Here is a 24547-nt window from a genome sequence, read left to right as displayed (position 1 = left end):
CCACTGGAGTCCATGACGACATCACAGAGCTGGTGAATGTTAGAGATCTTGCGCTCGTCCACCTTCCATTTGAGGATGCCCCACAGATGCTCATTAGGGTTTAGGTCTGGAGACATGTTTGGCCAGTCCATCATCTTTACCCTCAGCTTCTTTAGCAAGGCAGTGGTCATCTTGGAGGTGTGTTTGGGGTTGTTATGTTGGAATTCTGCCCTGCGACCCATCTCTGAAGGGAGGGTATCATGCTCTGCTACAGTTTGTCACAGTACATGTTGGCATTCATGGTTCCCTCAATGAACTGTAGCTCCCCAGTGCTGGCAGCACACATGCAGGACCAGACCATGACACTCCCACCACCATGCTTGAATGTAGGCAAGACACACTTGTCTTTGTACTCCTCACCTGGTTGCCGCCACACACGCTTGACACCATCTGAACCAAATAAGTTTATCTTGGTCTCATCATACCACAGGACATTTCCAGTAATCCATGTCCTTAATCTGCTTGTCTTCAGCAAACTGTTTGCAGGCTTTCTTGTGCATCATCTTTAGAAGAGGCTTCCTTCTGGGACAACGGCCATGCAGATCAATTTAATGCAGTGTGCAGCGTATGGTCTGAGCATTTACAGGCTGACCCTCCACCCCTTCAACTTCTGCAGCAATGCTGGCAGCACTCATACGTCTATTTGGCAAAGATAACCTCTGGATATGAGGCTGAGCATGTGCACTCAACTTCTTTGGTTGACCATGGCGAGGCCTGTTCTGAGTGGAACCTGTCCTGTTAAACCGCTGTATGGTCTTGGCCACCATGCTGCAGCTCAGTTTCAGGGTCTTGGCAATCTTCTTATAGCCTAGGCCATCTTTATGTAGAGCAACAATTCTTTTTTTCAGATCCTCAGAGAGTTATTTGCCATGAGATGCCATGTTGAACTTCCAGTGACCAGTATGAGAGAGTGAGAGTGATAATACCAAATTTAACACACCTGCTCCTCATTCACACCTGAGACCTTGTAACACTAATGAGTCACATGACACCGGGGAGAGAAAATGGCCAATTTTGACATTTTCACTTAGGGGTGTACTCACTTTTGTTGCCAGAGGTTTAGACATTAATGGCTGTGTGTTGAGTTATTTTGAAGTGGACAGCAAATGTACACTGTTATACAAGCTGTACACTCACTAAGTGTCACAAAGTGTCATTCCTTCAGTGTTGTCACAAGAAAAGATATAATAAAATATTTACAAAAATGTGAGTGGTCTTTTGTGAGATACTCTATGCTCTTAAACTTTCCAACGTAAGGGAGCCATGTCTCATTTCATGTTCCAGACATAAATAAAAAAGTATTTATGAGCACTGTAAAACTTCACTCTCTTGATATACATGGTATAAGAGTAATTAAGTAACTCTGGAATTGGATAAAATGCTTACTTTCTGCAAAGCCTGGTGACATCTGAATTGTCTTTCATGAAAAGTCTTATGTAAACTGCATAAGGAAAAGTCAATTTGAGATATCTTTTCAGTATTGCAGTAAATCCAGATGCACATGGCACAGGTTCACAGACACCTGCCACCGACATCTTTAAAAACCCAAGCTATACCAGTAATATTTACTAATTTGTTCCACTGGCCTGACTCAGTAACATTCAAACACTGTCTTAAAAGTTAAAAGCTATGAGTAAACCACAAATCATGTTAACACCATCCAACGTCAAGTAGCATCAAGTAAGTCCTCCGAAATGCTCAGTTCAATTTGTTAATCTACATGTTCTTCTTGATTTAATTAAAGGTTGTGCACTCTGTTATTAAATTGTTAACAGCATCACTACATAATTTGAATTCTCAGAAGGGGTGAAGTTGTTTTTAATATTATTTAGCTGTAGCTACTACTGCTGACATCCTTTGGGATTTGCCACTTCTCTAGCTTTCATACTGATCTTCATTTCTGGGTAAATAAGAATGAATTCCGTATCTGCATACTTGCTTTGGTTCAGTAGTTCAGAAGGTATTGACAGCCAGACAACTTGCATTGTCAGAATGCGAGGTTTACAATAGCGTCCCATGCATTTCTTATGCACTGGTTATATGGTTATTTTGCATTCAACATTTAGGAAAAATTAGAACTGCAAACAAATGTCACTGCTCCAAAACTCGCTTGCATCCCTCTTTCCAGGCATTATACAGATGCAGGCTTGGGAGCCCAACTTCGCTCCATGTATCTCCATCCAAACATACAAGAAAACCCCACACCGATTATGTCACTGGTCATTAAAATCTTAATTCAAGATGCAAGACACACGCATGCTGCCGTCCTCATCTCCAGACTGCCCACCTCTGACATGCTTCATACTTACATGCCTATTAAGCTGGGCTTTAAAAGCTCCCTTTGGGAGCTTTAATGTCCAGCTCGGGACTCCAGATCCCCCTGCTTGTTTTCCCCTTCATTTTCTCATTGGAGAGATATGAATTAAGGTACATTAAGGTACAAAAAAGTGTACCTTTAGAACCACTTTAAGTTGAACACTGAATTAAATCCTCTGAAGCTGGGCTATCCCTGCACTCTCCGCCATTGGATTTTGCACTGATAAGATTGCACTCCTCTGGGAGTACTTTTTTGGACCATTGCCTGTTTGCAGTTAACACTTAGGTGGTTGGTTATCAGTATAGCTGCAATAACAGAAAGGTTTAGAAAGTGGTTCTCATGGCTAATGCTAGCTGGGCTACAGTTGTTTTTGCAAGTTAGAAACTGGACATATTACATTTATATACCCCAGGTATATAATCATTTTTTGGACCATTGCCTGTTTGCAGTTAACACGTAGGTGGTTGGTTATCAGTATAGCTGCAATATCAGAAAGGTTTAGAAAGTGGTTCAAATGGCTAATGCTAGCTGGGCTACAGTTGTTTTTGCAAGTTAGAAACTGGACATATTACATTTATATACTCCAAGTATATAATCATTTTTTGGACCATTGCCTGTTTGCAGTTAACACGTAGGTGGTTGGTTATCAGTATAGCTGCAATAACAGAAAGGTTTAGAAAGTGGTTCAAATGGCTAATGCTAGCTGGGCTACAGTTGTTTTTGCAAGTTAGAAACTGGACATATTACATTTATATACCCCAGGTATATAATAATTTTTTGGACCATTGCCTGTTTGCAGTTAACACGTAGGTGGTTGGTTATCAGTATAGATGCAATAACAGAAAGGTTTAGAAAGTGGTTCTCATGGCTAATGCTAGCTGGGCGACAGTTGTTTTTGAAAGTTACAAACTGGACATATTACATTTATATACCCCAGGTCAATGAAGAAACTTTAAGTCTGGCAATGAGCAAACTAATATATTATACTGTACTTTAGAGCATTATTAATGCTTAGTGGTTCATTTGTATATTGTACCAGAGCCTCCCTGTTGCAAAAGTCAATGCACTTCTATGGTGAAGAACTGTTCATCTCATAACAGCTGAAAAATTGCTGCTGGTGCCCATATCTGTGCCTAGAAAATTAGAATTTAATGCAGGCCATACACGGTCGAAGTTCGAACAAATTTTCTTTTCAAAATCAGAAAGTTGTTGTTTTTTTGTGATCCGATGGTGCCATCATTGATTTTTGAAATTTGGCAGACCATGCCTTCAATTTCACTTCATGGTGCTACAGAAAAGAATTTTCGTGGCCGGGAATCTTCTTTTCTCTCCATAAATTTTCTTTTCTTGCACATGTGCATTTTTTTTTCTTATTACATTTCTCGCATGATTCTCCCATCATTGATTAGAAAATCGTTTGTTTTTCAAAACATTTCCAACATGTCCGATTGCTCAAATTTGATTGCCCGCACGAAAATCGGCTGTTGCTGCAGCCCACTAATGATGCGAAATTCATACGAAAATTCTTAGATACGATTTTCGAAAAAGAAAAATTATTTTCGAAATTCGAACCGTGTATGGCTGGCATAAAGAGTGGTAGATTGCACACTGTAGAACCATATGACAGGAGGCTGCTTTCAGGCCACAAGTGTGAACGGTGTCTTGTTTCTATTCAGTAAAACACAGATTAAAATCATAGTGAGAGGAATTTCTGTTTCCTTCACAGCATTAGCAGTTCATTGACGTATTACTTGTCTGGATTTTCTATTAAGGCAGGAACATCTGTGCTGTGCTGCACTGCCCTCTGCCTGTTTTTCATACATTATAAGAATCAAGAAATGTTAGTGCTTTTCTAAAGTACCCATTTTTCTTCTGACGTGAAAGGTGATCGCCGGCTATTTAATGCAAAAAGGCTACTGTTGCATATCTGCCAATCAAGTCAATTCAACACAATAGATTGTCTAAAAGGCTTCATTATATACATTCTGCATTGCTCCATTAAAATCTCAATTTGAGATTACTAGAAGCACATTGATTATGCTAAACAATTTTAAAACAGATTTGAACTAGCCTGCAAGTTAAATGTAGTTGTAGTTAACATTTAAGGAACAGAGATGGTGTTTCACAATTAAATATCGTAACGAAAACACAAAAAAAAAGTCCAACTATCAGTATGACATTGAAAAGAACGGGACAATAAAAAAAAAAAAAAAAAAAGCTACGGCTCCCATTCATACTTCTATTTTTGTTATCTCTTACTGCTGCACTAATTATTAGCATCTGACTCTCCTTGATTGTGTAGCATGTGATTGCTGGTCTGTCTTCTTCCAGTACAGAGCAGCATGGCTCTGTACAGTGCTAGAGTTATGCTTTCATCTGGTTATCCTTCAGAGCAGCCTGGGTGGTCACAAAAAGCACTTGACATCTTGATGCACTTCAGCAGTTTTACATATACACAGCCTTTGTAGAAAAATAAATTTGTCATTCGTCACCACATATGTTGATCTGGGGAGTGAAGTTCCAGCAGCGCTGGCTCCTGTCTGTGTTCATCTATACCGTATTCTCACGTATTGCTTTAACCCTTTTCACCACATAACAGACAGCGTATCGATTTTATTGCAAAATGATTTGTTTTAAGAGTAAACAACATTTCTATTCAAGAAGACAGATCTTGCACAGCCAAGAGTTCCAGCATATTGAGAAACACAGCCCTCCTTAAAGTGATTGCAAAGGGATTTTTTTTTCTATAACAAACATGTCATCCAATTGCACAGAGCAGCCCCAGTCATCCTTTTCTCGGGTCCCCCTTCGATGCTCCTGGCTCCACCCCTCTGATGAGTGCTGCTGATACTCCTGTGGGTTTGATCCAGAGCTGTGCTTTGTGTGTGTCGAATAACACGCTCTCTCCTTATAGGCTGTGACTGACAGCAGCGGGAGCCAATGGCTCCTACTGCTGCCTCCAGTGGGGAGGGAAAGAGAGAGCAGAGCAAGGTGCTGCTCTCTGGCATCGAGATTGGGCTCAGATCAGTGCAAGGCCAGGCTGGGGAGGGAGCTGTACACAGAAGGTTTTTTTTAAGCTTAATGCAATGCATTAAAGTACAGGCATACCCCACTTTTAAGTACACAATGGGGGTTTATTTACTAAACCTGTAAAGTGCAAAATCAGACTCATTTCTGCATAGAAACCAATGAGCTTCTAACCCCAGCTTGTTCAGTTAATCTTTGGTAATAAAACCTGGAAGCTCATTGGTTTCTATGCAGAAGTGAGTCTGATTTTGAACTTTCCAGCTTTAGTAAATAACCCCATTGTGTACTTAAAAGTGGGGTATGCCTGTACTTGTAAAGGTTTAAATATATATTTTTTTAATTAACAAACATATCATACTTACCTGCTCTGTGGAATGGTTTTGCACAAAGCAGCCCTGGCCCTCCTCTTTTCAGGTCCTGGTGACGGAGGCCACGCCTCCCGCTCCCTACTCACTTGCTGTGATTGACAGCAGCCAATAGGAGTCAGCCAATGGCTCTCACTTCTGTGTCTGAGCCAATGAGGAGAGAGAGAGCATAGAGTGCATTAAGTTAAAACAAACTTTCTGCCTTTAGAACCGCTTTAACTGAGATAATATGTTTGTTATGTGGTGCAGTGCGTTTGGTTAACATTAAGGAGCAGTTCATACTATAACACAGTGTGCAAGGGTACACGTTTTTGTGCTTTGATGTGTGTTGTGACACATTGGGGTTGATTTACTAGAGTCAAATAAACTACACTCTGAAATTGCAGTTGCTCCGGAGCTTAGTAAATGAGGTAAAGCTTCACTTTGCAAGGAATACCCAATCACATGAAGGAAAATGTAAAAAAACAGCATTTTTGCTTGCACATGACTGGATGGTGGAAGTCAGCAGAGCTTTTGCTAATTGAATAAGCTCTGGAGCAACTGCTCTTGCAGAGTGCAACTTACACTTTTGACTTAAATCATGCTAGTAAATCAAGCCCATTGAATCGCCTTTACAGAAAACAAAGTTCAATGTACAGGAAATAGGCACTGTTTGCATTTTATTGCTGCATAATGCACAGGAGATGTGCTTTAAATGCATGTTTGGGTGTCATTTACAATGAATAGCATTACAATCCCCTCTTTTGCTGAGTCAGTACTAGAGCTTTTTACCATTTAGCAAAGCTTATGCTCTGTACACACGGTCGGACATTCCGACCACAAAATCTGTCTGATTTTTTACGAAGGATTTTGTCCAAAACTTGTGTTGCATACACACGGTCGGACAAAGTTGTCGGAAAATATGGTCGTTCGGAATGTGGTGACGTTCCTTGCATATGATGGGACTACGTAGAGGCTAGTAGCCAATAGCTTTGGTCTTGTAATTTGATCTGAGCATGCGTGGCACTTTGTCCGTTGGAATTCTCTACATACGATCTAAAAAAAGTTAGATCGGATTTTTTTGTCGGAAAATTTTAGATCGTGCTCTCAAATTTTTTTAGTCTGAATTTCCGATGGAAAAATTCCGATAGAGCCCACACACGATCGGATTTTCCGACAATATAATCTGATCGGTCCTTTTCTGTCGGAATTTCCAACCGTGTGTACAGGGCATAATGGTTCCTGATAGTTATAGTAATATAATCTGACTTAGCAGGGAGCTTTTCCAACATCTGCAGAGAGACCACTGCTTCCACACAGAAAGCAAGGGTCCCACTCTGCAGCATGCTAGCAGGAGACAGGCTTTCATACTGAAGGTTTTTTACCTCCATGCATCAAATGCATGAAGGTAAAAATCTTTAGACTTTAGGCTTGGTTCGCACTGGTGAACTGAGCCTAAAGAGAGCACAAGTCGCCTGACATGTCTAATTAAATGTTTCCCTATAAGAGCTGTCTTAACTGATCTGACACAAGTCCGTCCGACTTTAGAAAAGGTTCCTGCACTACTTTGGTCTGACTTCAATGCCAAAGATTGTAAAAAGTCACATTAAGGCTAGATTTCCACTATTGCGACCCCAAAGTCGCACGATTCACAGTGTGACTTTGCAATGCATTTTTGATGCAATGTCATGCGACTGGTGAGAACCATGGGAGAACAAGTTGCACCGAAGTCGGAACAAAGTAGTAAAAAAAACGTTTTTGGAGTCGCTGCCAATTGAGTCGCACCAATTAGAACGGGGACCATTGAAATACATGGATTTTGACTTGTCATGCGACTTCACATGTGTCAAGTCACACAACAACTTGCAGTAGTGGAGCCTTAGTCAAATCAAAGTCAGAGTGAAGTTGAAGGGCAAAGTTGGATCGGAAGTGGCGTGACTTTCATGTCGGAGCAATGTGAACCTGGACTTAGTGTCACTTTATAACTGACTGTTCAAATAGGTTTTTATTGTAAAGTAATATTAGAAAGGTATTGCAGTATAGGAGCCTCTTCTATGACTCTGTGTAAACTGTAAGTAACCTTGCTGGCAACAGGTATTGTATTTCTCTGTTGAGCAAAAAGCAAGAATTATGTTAAATTATGCACTTGTTTTTTCTTTAAATAAAAAGTGCTAGGGCTAGATTTTGCCTTTGATCTTTGTAAAAGAACTCTGAATGGTCATTAATCCCTTCAAAGTTAAACAATACTTCAGGGTGCAAATTGACCCATTAATTGCATGTGCTGAATATTATACATTGTAAGAAGTGAATATCCTGTCACAGATGAAAGAAATTCATATTACGCAAATATATGCTATACAAGTCCACAAAAAATAAATTAATAATAATTTAGGGTAGCTGCTAGTGGGTTAAATAAAAGTGGTTCAAAAGGCTGAAGACTTTTTTAAAATCTTAATTCATTCTCTTTTTTACCTTCTAAGGGCAGATCCCCAAGTCCCCCATTATACAGGCATACCCCACTTTTAAGTACACAATGGGGTTTATTTACTAAAGCTGGAGAGTGCAAAATCAGGCTCACTTCTGCATAGAAACCAATGAGCTTCCAGGTTTTATTACCAAAGCTTAATTGAACAAGCTGAGATTAGAAGATCATTGGTTTCTATGCAGAAGTGAGCTTGATTTTGCACTCTCCAGCTATAGCAAATAAATCCCATTGTGTACTTAAAAGTGGGGTATGTACTTACTTGAGCCAGATGATGCAGCGATGTGCATGAGCAGGGGCGGACTGACAACTCATGGGGCCCCCGGGCAATAGGAGATTATGGGGCCCCCGAGCAATAGGAGACTATGGGTCCCCCCGCCAATCGGAGATTATGGTGCCACACAGTATACACATACATGTACACACAGTATACACAGACATGTTTCTATTGGCTGAGAAGGTACTGGAGTGGTGGGGCAGCCATAATCTCAGGATTTTTAGACCAAAAGGATGTCGGTAAGGGACATTTCAGAGACAGATGTAAAAAAAACAAAAAACAAAAAAAAAAAAGATTTTTTCATACTGTCCCTGGTTTTACTGAGGCTGGCAACCCTGATGGGGCCCCGTAGTGGCCCGGGGCCCTGGGGCAGTGCCCGAGTGGCCAAATAGTCAGTCCGCCCTGTGCATGAGTGTAACGGCTCTCTCCCTCTTTCATAGGCTCAGAGAAATTGGCACCTGCAGCTGCCAAACACAGCCAGTGGAGGAAGCACACAGAGCCGTCTCAGGAGCAAGCCTACCTGAGTTTGCTACGGTGGGCACTCGGCAGGGAGAGGAGCCAGCAGCGCTTATGAGAGATTTAAGAAGAGGAAGATTGGGTCTGCTTTGTGTCCCATAGTAATACTGAATGTCACTCTCTAACAACTGGAATTTCCACTTATTTTTTAAATCCCCATTGTGGAGAATTCACCATGGCCGTTAGATCATCATATGGCTTTATACTGCCCATAGTAGGTGGGGAAACTTGGCATTCTGGTAGGGATATCTTGCCAGAGTCTCTGAGAAATCAAAAAAGCCAGCAACTTAGATTTTTAGCAGCTATGTTAAACCGAAAAATTAGGTTTGGGTGGAATGCCCATAATTTGAGCTTGAGTCTAGGGTGGAGCTACAGCCAGTACTGACAGTAATATAAATAATATTTTATTTGAAAACTGCACAGATGTTCCCTGGCAGGTATTTTCATCTTCTGCTGCTTTTTTAAAGTATTTTCAAGAAAAACCCCATTCTATAAAAACTACCAAGAATACCAGTGCAATTTCTCCTTCAAGGGTCAGTGTTGATGGGTTTTTATTCCCGTAAGAACTGCTTCTCTACTCATACAAGTCTACGGGAATGCAAAAACATCTGAAACAGGCCAAATACAGGTTGCAGTTAAGTGAACCTGTAATGAATACTAATTCACATGCTAGTTTAGAGAACAAGTCTAAGCAATACAGACAATGAATCAGTGATCTACCAATGAGTTTAAGCACACTGCAGCTATGCTAAATTGTCAGAGTTTCTGGGTTCTCTATAACTCCCAGCCTCTACAGCACACAAAACTCCACAGAGGGTCAGGAGGAGGAGAGTAGGGGCTTCCAACTTCACCAATTACATTTACACTTACAAAGTAGTTTTTAATCTAAGGCTGCTCCTACACTGGAGTGGGCGGGCGTTGACACTAAAACGCGAATGCATTTTTTAACGAAAAACAAAATAAATAGAAACAAATTTTGGGAGTATCTAAATTAATGTATTTTTCGTATGAAAATTCGGAACTAAATTCCAAAACAAAATATTTCAGTGTGCACATGTCTGAGGCGAGAAAGAGAGAGTGGGGCCGAGCCACAGCTCTGTGTGTCAATGGATATGCAGAGCTCTGGCTCGGGTGCCCCCACTGCAAGCTGCTTGGTCCTGGGGCACTTGGCAGAAGGGAGGGGTCAAGAGGGCTGGTAGTGGACTCAAGAACAGGAGGATCAGGGCTGTTCTGTGTAAAAATACTGCAAAGAACAGGTAAGTATAATATGTTTGTTATTTTGTTTACTTTAATATCACTTTAACCTCCCTGGTGAGGCTCGGGGTTAAAATTTCAGTACCATTAGCAGTAACCCGAGCCCCATTCGGGATTGCATTGCAGGATCCTGGTGAAGTATACTTAACTTGTCCCCAGGATCCTGCGATGTCCCTCCGCCGTGTCAGTGGGCTGTATCCTCCGCCCGATGCCTCTCTGTGCCATGCTCCATTCCCTGCGAGCATTGCGAAGCACGGGGGCGGAGCCCGGCAGCAAATTTAAAAAAATTGAAAAATCATAATACATACAATATTACAGATTACATTACTGTATGAAACTATTTCACATCCCTTTTGTCCCCAGTGCTTTGTCCAATGCCCTGCATGCAGTTTTATATGATATATACTGTTCTCTCTGCCTGGAAACTGGATATTGTCCATAGCAACCAAAAAGTGTCCCTTTACGTCAAAAGTGGTTCTAGACCAGCTAGAAAACAGTGATAGTAAATTAGAACACTTGCAGAATTGAGCGATAGTGAATTGAGGGGAAATAAATTTTGTAATTATTATATTTTTTTTATAATTATTTATATTTATTTATTATATTATAATTTATGATTTTGTGTTTCAAACTTCATCATACCCGGGGTATCTACTAGACTCTTGTTTGGACAGATTTAAGTGTGTTATTACTAAGAATTACAGGCCTACAATATAAAACGCTAAATTTCTATGCAAAATAATTGTACCGCTTTGAGAAGCAAAAATCTGACATAATCATACCGCCAGGGAGGCTACACATATAAACGAATGCAAAAGTTAAGTTCCCCTTCCTCTTATGTGGCACAATGACCCCCCAAAAGGTTGATCAGAAATTAAGAATTACACTTTAGGATGTAATGGGCATGCGTCTATGCAGTTCCTTTTAAAAAGGGGGTATTTCCCTACTGCTGAAGGTAGGGTGTTGGACACTCAATGGGCATGTGAAGGGACAGAGGGCTGCTCTTCTCTAAAGTGTGGGTTTATTGTTTTTTCATGACATTAGAGGTTTGGAATAACTTATTTAAAAAAATCTAATATTAAAAAATAGTTTTGCACACATAGACAAACCCAGTATTCTTCCATAGCCTACAGTATTTGTCATTTGTCTTCTCTTAAGTATGCTTCATTGTTTAATGTATTTATCCATTAAAGTCCAAAAGGTTTCTGCTGTTGTTGAAGTTTTCAATAAACCTAACCATTACACCAGAAAATGACCTTCTGTATATTGCAAGATATTAATAGGATTGTATATATAGACAGATATTTGACTTAGATGTAAATGGCATAACCACCACCAACTAAATTTAACATTCATATTTCACTGAGACATACTGTAAGCTCACTTCTAAAACAGAGTGGTGGAAAAAAACATTGGTACATTTCAGTATATCACTTGGTGATTGTGCATCCACCAAAAGCACAAAAGCATAAGGTGTATAATTTGTACACCTTACACTTGAAGATAGAATCCCATGGAAGGGCTATGTTCTCATAACATGAGCAATAATAACTTATTTAAACACTTAATGCTCTAACAACAGAAATATATATTGGTCGATCGTGAAGAACCCCAACTGTTTTCATACAAATGAGACTGCAACCAACTGCAAAAAGATGTAACCAAATTAACACATTGAGAATAAAAAGTCTGTAAGAAGTGTATGCCAGGTTTTGGTGTTGATTTGACTGCTCAGCAGATATGAACGTTTCTTAAGCTGTCCATGCATTGACCGCATTTTTACTCCATGGGTGGCCCTGTTACCAACCTACTGGATGACATCATTCCATTGAAAAATTGAAGAAGTTGGTCAAAATAAATGTTGCCAAATAGTGCCTACGTCCAAACAAATGAAGGCACTGTTTAGGTATTTGGACAGCCTGTGCAGTCCACTATCACAATACAATTTGTCCAACAGCACTGTTTCGCATGGTTTCAGCCTGTAGACTGAACGCAAAAAAATCTATGAGTCTATGGCCGAATAATCTTTTCAGCTTGCATATTATGCAAGACTGGCATTAGACTTCTGGAGAAGATAGGAAGCAGTAATAATTCCTTACGTCTCCTAAGTTGTATTTGGGAAGAAGAGCAATAAAATACTTGCCACATATCACATGGGCATATAGTTCAAAAATAAAAATAATAAATAATCATGAATATGAAATCATGCAGAACAAAGGCATATCTAAGGTCAACATTTTGTAGTTTTGGAAGGAATGGGGAAGGTTTATGACATCTGTCACGTTTTCTTAGCTGTCCCTGTCTCCACTGAGGCGATTCCCCCAGTTTGTTTGTCCTGGTGGCCACTATCCATGGGATGGAAACTGAACAAACACAAATTGTTAATGTACATCTAAAGGCTTCTGTATGAAACTCTAAACAAGTTCCAAATCCAGTTACTATATGTTGCACAAGCCTCATGTACAAACCTCTTCCTTTACTTTCCTTGACTGAGCCAAATCCTCTTGTATTTGTGTATCATGTGCTCCTGACACTTTTAGCTCACAGTGGGAGGGTTTCAACAGAATCAGTGTTGTCTATCCAAAACACGTTGGGCAGTACAAGGTGTGGACAAGTATTGACTGACAAGCTACAGACTTCTTAAATCAGCAGTGACAATGCTGATAACTATGCCCCCTGCAACATCTTCTCATTGCACGCTAACTCATGAAGGCATGGCCTACAAGAGAGTGGCCATTTTGTTGTGAATTCAAAAGTAATAGGACACCACTGCCACCCTATCACTATAAGCTACACTGACCAATGTGACCAGACATGTAATTTGCCAAAATGAATTTCCATTTGCTGCTTTGTGGGGAATTTTCAGAATGTCCCAGGAAAACAACCCAACATAGCCAAACAAATTTTAATTTAGGGTCAATCGTGTTCTAGTCTTGTAATTGATTTGCTATGTGAAGCACATGGAGCAAACCACTCATTAAACTTTAGTTCCACTTGACTTTGCCCTAGAGAATGCTCTTACCTGGTATCTGTCCCCGACATGTGTAGTAGAACTCTTTACAGTAGTCCTTGCACAAGGTAGGTAGAACCAGTTGTCTGTCAAATGTGTCAACTTTTTCTGGTTGGTGGAAGAGGTTCTGAGCATGTGGTGAACAGTAAGCACACTTGATTTCTTCTAGAATCTTTGCACATTCTGTGTTGTTAGTAACTGAGAACATCTGCAAATAAAATAAAATTGAAAATAATTACTATGTACTATTCTTTGGCTTACAAATAAAAAGAAACACGGTAGACGACAATAAACGAACGACGACACATAAGACACAATCAATGCTTATTTCTTGTTTGATAAAGGAACATGTATGATTTGTGTTTTTATTACTGGAATTTACCCCTAATTTGTGCTCTAAATATGCTTTGTATTTTCTGTTTCTAGGGATGCATGTTAGGCTTTCAAATGTTAACATCAAAAAGCAGAAGAACAAACAATATGCAGGTGGGTAAAATATGCATGCTTTTGATTAGAATGTTTGATCCTAGTCTTGAAATTCCTACTGTGGAATTTTCTCAATAGGGGTTCTTCTTGCCCCTTTTAGCTTATTTGGTTTGGTAAACTTTTCTGTACATGAAGTGTTGTTGAGCAGAAAGCTTAACGTATTTGTTTTTTTATTGTGCAATACAAATGCCATCTATAGAGAATTAAATTGATTTCTTGAACTATATAGTTATTGTATAATTATTCACTGTAGTTAAATATGAACTTTTTCAGATATTGGACATAAAATATAATATATGTATATGGCCATGTACCCGATAAAGGGATTTGGAATTTAAAGCTCAAGACCAATACACAAGTCAGCCTGTTATATGTCTTATATACAGGATAACTGGCATGATATCAGTCTTAAAATGCTACCTTTTCTCTAAAAATCATGGTTTCATTGAGTAACTTTGAATTAGGACAATAAGGAATGTGTCAGTGTTGCAAATGCCTTGTTTCTAACTGTACTGACTGACGTTGCCTATAAAAATTAGTTGGAGATTTTTGGTCAAATCAGGCAAACATCTAATTTATTGTAACAGAGTCTGCCCTCTCACTATTTATTGGGCAGGTTGGAGATTTTGTTCTTATTGCTGTTATTTCTAGATAAAAGTAGCATGGCTATGTGTTTGTGGTGTCTGAGGGCAGTAAGATCACAAATACATTTACAATTACACCTCAATTCACCAAATAATAACGTTCTAAATGTGTATCCCTGCAAAGAACTTACAAAGCAGTCCATTTTTTTTTTGTAGGATTTCCACGACCTCAAAAGTCGGCTTCATGAGGAAAGTGACAATTCAAATTGTATTTCTGAGCAATGATGAGCAGCTTGAAATTCAAAAAATTTAACAAGCTCAACCACATTTCTTAGACTAACCTCTCTTTGAACAAAATACATCCAAAGGGGAGCTCAGATGGCCTGTCAGTGTACCGGGTATGTGTTTAATACAAACATATGGTCAATCATTTATAGTGCAGCTTAACTTGCCATCTGATATTTGTTGTTTTTGGAACATCTGGCTACCTGAGGCCCTACTCCTAAAACTTTTTTTTCTCACTAATTTAGACATGGAATTAGTTGTCTTCTTTTCCAGGTTGGTAGAATGGTCATTGGCCTCACGCCTCTGTCCTGGCCTACTACTGACATTTTCAGAACTAAAAGACTTCTCAGAAATGTACAGATTATGTGAAAACATAACAACTCTTATTTTTAATATCTGTTAAAAAAAGTGCACATTAGCTGTTTTCTTTTAACCGTAAGAGAAGACCACTATGGTTGACTTTGAAGGTTTTTGGGAGACAAACAGTCCGATCATCCATCAGTTCAATCAGGGTTGAGCAACAATAATCTTTGTCTATGGGTGGCTGAAAATTGGTAGATGTGTATATTTTTTAGGTGGAAAATGAGAACAATTAAAAATAACTAAAAATACAAAACACCTAGGGCCTACTGATAGCATTTTGGGCAGATATAAGATGGCTTTCAGAAGACAGACACATTTTAACAGAAATATATTCACATTGGTCATCTTCAGCATCATCACCATCTTTTGCCCATGGATAGCTAAGCCATTCCAAAGAGATATAATAATAGTGTTATTAATGCATACTGTTTAAACTTGTGTCTTTTTCTATTTTGAAAAAATTAGACATTTGGAATCATTATTTGGTACTTTAGTGCATAAAGACCAATTTCATTAAGCTTAAGTCCAGAAAAATAAACGTTCATATGGAAAGCAGTATACAAATCTGGTTTATTGAATGTGTGTATAGCTGCTGCATGATCAGGCTGTCAATGAAAAGACCGGGAGCCACAATTTGGGCTAGTCCCCTCTCAAACAGAAAGTTAAATGTATGAAAATCCCACAACTGTGAATAAATCAATAACTAAATTATTTTTGTTTAAATGTGCAAGCAGTCACTACACCCTTGCCAAAAATGGGTTACTTAGTGAAGCAAGTCCAGTATTTATTCTATTTAGCACCTTCCTCATCAAACCTTCAAAACTACTGGTGCCTTATAGTATAAACCAGAAAGGGAACAGAACTGGTACTGGAATGCCACTTGTTAACAGGTGTTGCTGTCTCTGAATGAAAAGTAGTTAAAGTGGAATTCCACCCAAAAAATGTACTTTAAAGAAATCAACATTTTAATTTTATTTTTATTTTTTTACCCCCTCCTTCAGCTCTGTTGTTTTGGAGTCCCTTGTATTCTGCCACTTCCTCTCCATGGCGCTTGACGTCATTTTCCCTTGGCGCCTGTGCTTGCTAGTGCTCCTGGGAAATGTGTATCATCCTTTTCCAGGAGTCAGTGGGCAGCACCAAGGGCTAGGTTGCCATAACAATGGGGCGGGCATTTCCAACGCTGATGCCCATTGTGATGACAACCAAAGTTTCCACCGCTGCAATGTGTGCATAATGCGCATGCGTGAGATTGGGCAGTGCATGCTGGTTATTCAGCAGCACCCTATCCCGGAAGATCATCCTTGTGGGCTTCCCCTGCCCACAAGCAAGATGGGAACACATAAGAAGAAGAAATATAAGGTCAGTTTTTTTATATAAAATACAAACTATAGCAGCGTGATATAGAAGAGTAATGTGTGCTACATTATAATAGTATGCTTATAATAGGTGGATTTAAAAAAAAAAATTGCTAGATGTCGTTGAAACTTCGCTTTAACTGACAAAAAACCCCCAAAAAATAATTATAGTTTTGTCCCCTGAGTTTGTGGAGCTTTTTCATCTATGCAACTGAACAAAAAGCAGTATTGATTACATGGTATGTGGAATAGAATTTGCCTCATCTATGAATTTCAGTACACCAATGGAGTCAGCACTAAGGAATCTAACAGAAATCACATTTCTGTGCTCCAGAAGGCTGGAGACTCCATTTTTGTCATCATGATTTCATAGAACACAGGATTGTTTCAATTAAAGGGGATCTTCACCCTACAATGAAAGAAAGAAAAAGTCAGCAGCTACAAATACTGTGGCTGCTGACTTTTAATAAAAGAACACTTACCTGTCCAGGGATCCAGCACCATCCTCACCCAGGCTGGTTCTTCGCCAGTCTTTGGGTCCCCGATGCTGGTATGTTTACTATGGGAAGCCGGATGTGACGCCTTGCGACTTCACAGCTGGCTTCCCACTGCACTTGTGTGAGCCATGCCCCGCTTTTTGAATGGTCCCGCAGCCTTCTGGGATTTGCGACATGTCCTAGGAGGCTGCTGGCAAAAAGAGGGGGGCAGAACTTCTACTCAGATCATCTAAGTGGGAGCAGGTACTTATTAAGGTACCCGCTCCTTAAAAAAAAAAAAAAAAGATCATGTCAAAAGTGGTAGAGGGGGAAAGAAGTACATAAAACAAAACTTCCCCTTTAGCGTGAAGTTTTGCTTTAGTAGAATATGAACAAGAAAATAGCTATGTTGCCTGAACTGCCCCCTTAGTAGTAAAATTCATGCACTGAAAAGAAAATATAATTGGAAGAGATACCTCAGTTCTTGGCACAATGCAATGCATTCTATTGAACTGTCAAGTGGAATTATTAATGAATGTTGCGGGTTGATAAAAAAAAGCCTTTATAAATGCGAGATGTGGAATGGGCTTCCATAAATTGTCAAAACTGAACTCTGCTATTCTTTATTTTGTGTGTCTCATGCCATTCCAACACAGCAGGAGTCTAACATCTTGTTCTGTGTGAGGTCTGTGGTAGAATTACCTTTCTGGAAGATTGATAGAGCCATCATTCCAGGTTTGGTTTCAATAAACTAATACTCTCTGTGAAGTCAATTATAACGCCTTAGGGTCCTATTTAGCACACAAACTATTGGACTGGCATGTTAGACATGCCATATTTGTTTAAGACATAGTCTGAACTATCCTTGCTTCTTTCTAAACCAGCCCTTTTTCTTTTTCTAAGATCAATATCCACTTTACTCCTTCACTGCAAACAATCCCTTTTTGTTATATAATTCCAGTCAAACAAAATAATTACAAAACCTGATCATTTACAGCACTACCTGGAGAAAACAACAGTGTTTTGGCTAATTGTTAAGCTTTTCTATTAAATGTATACTGCCTTTTTTTTCATAACAATAAGCACTGCATTAAGAATTCCCAAAGCACTATAAGTTAGCTAAAGTGACTGCACAGTATAAGTAGCTTCCTCTCAAATCCATGTGTCTCTTTGAAACCTTAGAGGCCTTTGATGAGCGATTAGTCATTAGGGTTGAATTACTAAAGGCAAATAGACTATCCAGCTGCACTCATTTTCCCCAGAGCTTAGTAAATGTGGCGAAGCTTCATTTTGTAAAAAAATATCCAATCAGGTGCAGGGAAAATAAAAAAAAAACATCCACATCACCACATTCAAGTGCACAGTCTATTCGCCTTTGTGTGTGTGTGCGTGTCTGTATGAATTGTGAATTTGACGTTGAGCTATTGACCTCTGTATACACGATTGTTTCAAAACCTGGTAGAAATTGATTAAAAGAGTATACAGTTCCACCTACTAGCAGGATAAAAGGCTACATATTATTCACATAAAATATTTATCTGACTAAACCTTAATAAAGAAATATTTATGTACAAATGTGTAAAAATAACAGCAGACTTTGGGTGTCCTGCACACGCCCCAAAAAACATCCTCATTGTACACAGGGCATGTGTAGCACGTCCAGACTCCCTGCACTGCTGTCAAAAAAGCATATAAACAACACTACTCAGGTCACCATTATGAAAAGATACACTGTAGCATATTGTTACATTTGTATCTTTCTGTTCATTCACCTGCCGATCAAAGGGATAAATGTTGATCTGCAGATGAAGTCAGTTAAAAAAAAACTGACAAGTTAAAGAAAAGTTGTTTTCTTTAAATAAAATGTTAATCTGTTTAATCCCTTATTAACCCTTATTAATGAGCCCGTATTAACTTCTTAGTCTCCGTCTCTTTTCAACTATTATTTTCCTGCTGATTATTTTGTTTGTTTCTATTTGATTAACTATTAATAATAACAGTTTTGTTGCTTTTGTTTTATTTGTTAATATTCTTACACCATTAACACTTCCCATTAAAAAAAGCACAATGTTGGAGAAAAAAAATCTATATTTACCCTTTCACATCTATGGGCAAGCTGATTGTACCCAAGTTGATCCATCAATTGGCATGGTATAACCAGCATGTCAGATTTTTACATGCAAATATTGTCAGCGGCTATAGCCGCCAGCAATAATCACTACTAATCACAGCTCCCTGTGAATCCCCTTACACAGAAGCAGAAAAGTGACAGTAGAAAAAAAAAGACAGAGTAGCCAATCAAGTCAGCCCCTTTTTTTTTAACACGTTTTGCATTTTTTTTTTTTTTTTAACTGTTTTTTGAGTATAGATCTATGTTTGTCCCAAGCATGTTCAAAGCCACTTATTGTATACTGACTCGCCACCTCTGCTGGAAGTTTATTCCAAGCATAAACTACCCTTTCAGTAATAATATTTTCTATGATTATTTTTTTACTTTCCTCAAACTAAGGGAAGGGAATGTTCAAAACGAATCTTAAAAAGTATTATTTTACTGAAAAGGTAACTTCCAGCAGAGGCAGTTACTCAGTCAACAGTAAATGGCTTTAAACATGCTTGGGACAAACATAGATCTTTAATCAGAGGAAAACGTTAACCCCCCCCCCCAAAAAAAAAGAAAGCAAAAAATACATAACATATTTAAATAAACAAAAAAGAGACTCGATGGGCTACTCTGTCTTTTTTCCGCCGTCACTTTTCTATGTTTCTACGTAATGGGAGGGGGGGTGTCAGGGAGCCCTCCCATTACGTAGAAACATATCTGATGATATCCACATAGGATGAAACATGTCAGGTTGGCTGATGCAAGCACTCTGTGAACCACTGATTTTTATATGTCTTGATGTTGCTTCTGTCCTTTTGGAGTGCGCAATCCAAGTTCACTACTCACTATTTGCATCGTATGATTACATGCCTGTTTTCATATTATTCTAAGCAAATAGGTAAGCAGATTGAGAGCAGGTGGGTGTGGTGTGCTTTTCATATGCAAATTGAAACTTGGTGGAGGATCTACGTCATCTTGATTTTTTATATGGACAATCACGTTTAACATTTAATTGATTTTTTTCACATTTGTTTCACATGGACAATCACATTTAATTTTTGCTTTATTTTAGCGCTGCACTTTGGACTTTTTTATTTTTTGATTGATAGATCAACTTGGGTACAGTCAGCCTGCCCAAAAATGGTTTGAATCATCTTGCTTTTATGGGTTCTGGATAAAAATTCCATTCAAGTGATCCCTCCTCTTTCAACCATTAGAAACATACTGTTATTTCCTTTCATCATTAAGGAGTAGTGCTGCAGCAAGGAAAATAGCATATATGTGCTTTAAGCCTAATACCATACATTTGGTATTTTGTAGTCTGACTATATGACTCATTTAACAAAAACACTTAATGAAAAATAGCCAGTAAACTGTCATGTTAAAGCGGAACTCCACCCAAAAGGGGAAGTTCTGCTTAAGGTCCTCCTCCCCTTCTCTTCTGCAACATTTGTCATGTCATTTTTGAGATTGCCTAGGTGATTTGAGCGGAAGTTCTCCTCTCCCCCTCCTTCCCCGCAGTCTTCTGGGACACATCACAGGTACCAGAAGACTGCAGGGCCATTCAGAAAGTGCAACAAAGCTTGAGCATGGAGAGTGGAGGTTGTAAAGCCGAATGCCCGCATAGCTGGCTCCACATGGTTAGGATGCTACCGCCGGGAACCCGTAGGCTAGTGATGATCTAGCCTGAGTGAGGACAGAACTGGCTCACTGGACAGGTAAGTGTCCTTTTATTAAAAATCAGCAGCTACAGGATTTGTAGCTGCTGATTTATTTTTTATTTTTCCAGTGAACCTCCTCTTTAATGTATTCACAGTAGGTACCATTTTACAGTAAACTGAAGAAGTACTTGAGTGGAAGGTTAAAAATCTAGATTCTGTAGCTCCATGGGGATTTGCCATCCAAACTTGTGAAAATCTGTGTATTACTATTATTGAAGTCCTGTACACTGTATGCTTTTGACACTAATTCCCCACAACTCACACAAGTATGAACGTGAATATTTGCCAGAAGCCTACACAGATGTAAATTGAATGCAAACATGTACAACAATGTTCTGATCCAAAAGGCTGCAAAGGAAACGTTATTTATGCACTCGGCACTCCAAAACATTAGTAATCAAAAGATGAACCTGTGGTTTTCCCATACTGGGCAAATTAATAGGTTCACTTTATGGCAGGCACCCTAAGTGGTGCTTTCTCTTTCTAATGCACCATCATTTCCAAACCACTGTCACAGCCAGAGAAAACACCCACCAGAGGAAAAGGGAACATGTGACATCCCTGCTGCCTACCCACAAAGCAGCGTTTGGTGCCTAGGTAGCTACACCCAACCACTGCCACATGGCAGCAGGGGGGAGTGTACAGTATAGGCTCTAGGAATTTTTAGTGGGCTGTAGATTGAGGTGGTTGAGGAGCACAATAAAGATACATACTTCTTAGTGTTTCCATATTAAAAACAGAACCTGTTACTTTGCCCAGTATGAGCCAAAACAGCTTAATTTTAATATGCAAATGACATTTTACCAACTATTCTGAATAAATGATTGCTTAACGTATACCTATAATATATCTATAATCTCATGTAAACTTTAACATGATGATGCAATTAAAAAATGTGTTTTTTCTTGTTCAAAATTTTTAAGTTTTCACATTTACAATGGTGGATGGAATGTACATAATAGTATAGTAACAGTATATAAGGTTGGGATTTAATAAGTACCAACATTCATTTTTTAAAGGCTATGTTTACCTTTTTTGGAAAAATGTATTAAATGCACATTTTTTTTTCAGAAAATAAATGTGCATTTATTTCTTCCTACAGGTTCCTGGAAAGCATTGCCCCCACAATCAGTGGATTGCGGGTGCATTGTCAGGCTTTTTTGCCCATACCTCTGTACAGGCTCTCTGTTTGAAAGCTGGAGGAAGTGTCAGTGGACTACGAGGGCACTCATTGACAACTATAAGCCATCTGTTAATGAATAACATGACTACGTAGACAGAGCCCTACACACCTGCTCTGATTTTAAAATGTGACAGCAGCTGCGGGGTAAAGGATTCCCTGTCAGCTGTCACAGGGGAAGGAATGAGGGGGGTGAGCGGGGCATGAGCTAGAACATGTTATATGGTACACCCAAAATATGGCTGTATTGTAACATGTTCCAAAGGTGAACTTGGCCTTTAAAGCTAAACTCTGGCCAAAAGCAAAGCAATCAGGTTTGGCCATTTTTACTGTAAAAATGAATGCACACTAATGAATTGTGTGCAATTTACAGCACTACTGTATTATGTAATAATTTTACTTTCATTCCACCTACCACTGACTCTGGTGCTGAAACTTACAGTTCTGACTGGAGTACACAGAACACAAGCAAGTCATTCTGTGACTGGGGGGAAAGATCCAAACCATTGCTGGAGAAGCTCATGATGTTCATCTGTACCTTACCAATCAGAGAACACCTTACATGATGCCAACATATTGCCCAGTGAACAAGCTGGAGGAAAAGAGCATTATCTGCTTGGTTGTGCAGAGTCATGTAAATCACAAGACTGGCTGTAAAGAACTGCAAATACTTTGTTGTTCAACTGTGGTTTTATGCATTTGTCACATATAAGAGTATCTGACCTCGAAAAGATGGTTCCCACAAATCATATGCAAGTGTATGTATATATTTAATTGTAAGAGGGGGGCCATTGTGACATCTCTGTGGCCATCTGGGCAACCAACAGGAACTGGTTAGAAAAATTTGCCATTAACGATCATACTCCCTCCCCCAAATTAAGGTCTGCTTTGAGATGTCTGGAGAGCACTGGAAGCCATACATACTGAAGCCATCATACTGGCCATAGGCATGCGCACAGGGTGTACAATTAAGTTTAAGTCCCGGTCTCTTCTATATCAATCTGCCTGGCAGGTTGGGGATTTAACTTAATTGTAGGGAAATGCTGTGACAGATGACTCCGCCTGCACCCCAAAAGTGGTTAAATAGTTCCCTTTATGCTCCGTACCCTATTGCCCAGATCGGTTCCCACAAGGAAGGGACTTAGCTCAGCATGATCCTCCAAAAGAAGCACTGGACCCAGTCCCAGGGCCCCTGGTAGAAGAAGCCGGCTGGACCAGGTACTCGGATGCACCCTGGGGGGAAAGGGTGGTGTTTAGATATTTCTCCAAAGCCCCCCAAACAAGGCTGTTAAAAAACAATAAAAAATGATATTGTAAAAAATAATAAAAATCTACTGATATTGTCCACTGCTTTTCTGACACCATCTCTTCCCTACTGACACCATCCACTGCTCCACTGACACCGTCCTCTACCCTACAGACCATCCACTGCTTTACTGACCGAAACCATCCACTGCCCTACTGATACCATTTACTGCTGTACTGACACCGTCCTCTACGCAACTGACAAAGCCCACTGCCCTACTGACACTGTCCACTGCTCTACTGACAGACACCATCCACTGCCCTACTGACACCACCTACTGCTCTAAGGAAACCATTCACTATCCTACTGACACAAACCACTGCCCTACTGACACGTTCATGTTTTAATACATTATAAAATGTTTGTTTACATTTGTTTATAAAAATGTGTGTTTGATTTATGGTGTGTAATAGGCAGTGCACACCTATGGTACTGGGCAATGGTAATCTTAGGTCTGTAGATATCCAAGTGCAGTGGGTAAATTCATCAAGTCAAGCTACAAATCCCACAGACTTATAAAGAAGTATATCAAACACAGAAGTTCTGTCTCTAATTTGTTGTTTACGCACACATAGGAGATAATTATCCCCAACGTGTGTACCTAAATTCTATTACTAAAGAGTTCAATTTCAATTTTAAGTTAGTGTGTAAATAAGTTATAATAGCCTGGCAGGAGTTACAAAAGACCCTAGGAGACATTGTTTGTTTAGTCAGATGAGACTGACAAAAGCTTTTGCCTATAAAGAGCTAAAGCAAACAAGCGATTGTAAAAGAACACACTTGAGAACCATAATCACACAACATCTCTTGACAGCCTTGGCTGTGAATCCTTCATGCTATACAGTAATGGATCCTGACTGCAAGAGAAGCACTGGTCTGACAATCAAGGTTCTAAGCACATGTGCAACACATCTCTTCTACCTCATGAATTTACATGTCTTAAATAAAGACACTAACACAGAACCACATTTTAACACAAAACAAATTATTCTGGTGTAATTATGCAACAATTTGACACGTGTAGGAGTGTTAAAAAGTATAAAACTGAACATCAGACCCTTGATGGGATGGGTTGGTAACATCTGTCTAATTCCTCATTTTAACTTTGCTAACAATAAAGAGAATATCAAATGCAGCATGTCAGAATGGGTGGAAAAGGGAAAGGTGAACTGCCATGGGTTTTCCAGGGGATGTGCAGATTGGGTTCTAGATGTCTTCATGCCCAATATTTGTAAAATAACACATTCCCGCATGAATGATCAGGATGCATTTTGTAACTTAATAAAAATCCTTATATTTCTCGCAATGTGAGAGTAGCTAAAACAGCCTATAACACCTTGTGTCAGAGTCAATCACCTCCACATTACTATACAGACTATCATCCCACTTTACACCAAGTAAAAAAGGGAAGCTCCTATTGTATT

At 39.3% G+C, this 24547-nt stretch overlaps 1 protein-coding gene across 1 annotated transcript in view; it reads right to left on the bottom strand.

Annotated features, from left to right (window-relative positions):
- HHIP (hedgehog interacting protein) overlaps positions 1 to 24547 on the bottom strand; it is a 150233-nt gene that overhangs the window by 100329 nt on the left and 25357 nt on the right. Inside the window, exon 2 of the mRNA XM_077476973.1 lies at positions 13279 to 13474. Within this exon, the coding sequence (XP_077333099.1) occupies positions 13279 to 13474 (196 nt within the window). The remainder of the gene's footprint in view (positions 1 to 13278; positions 13475 to 24547) is intronic.

This window comes from Lithobates pipiens, unplaced genomic scaffold (genome assembly GCF_037356315.1).
Source record: "Lithobates pipiens isolate NorthernLeopardFrog02 unplaced genomic scaffold, aLitPip1_a1.2 Scaffold_13, whole genome shotgun sequence".
Lineage (NCBI taxonomy): Eukaryota > Metazoa > Chordata > Amphibia > Anura > Ranidae > Lithobates > Lithobates pipiens.
The sequence above is the reverse complement of the archived record's forward strand: the minus strand, read 5'-3'. Positions and strand labels throughout refer to the sequence as shown.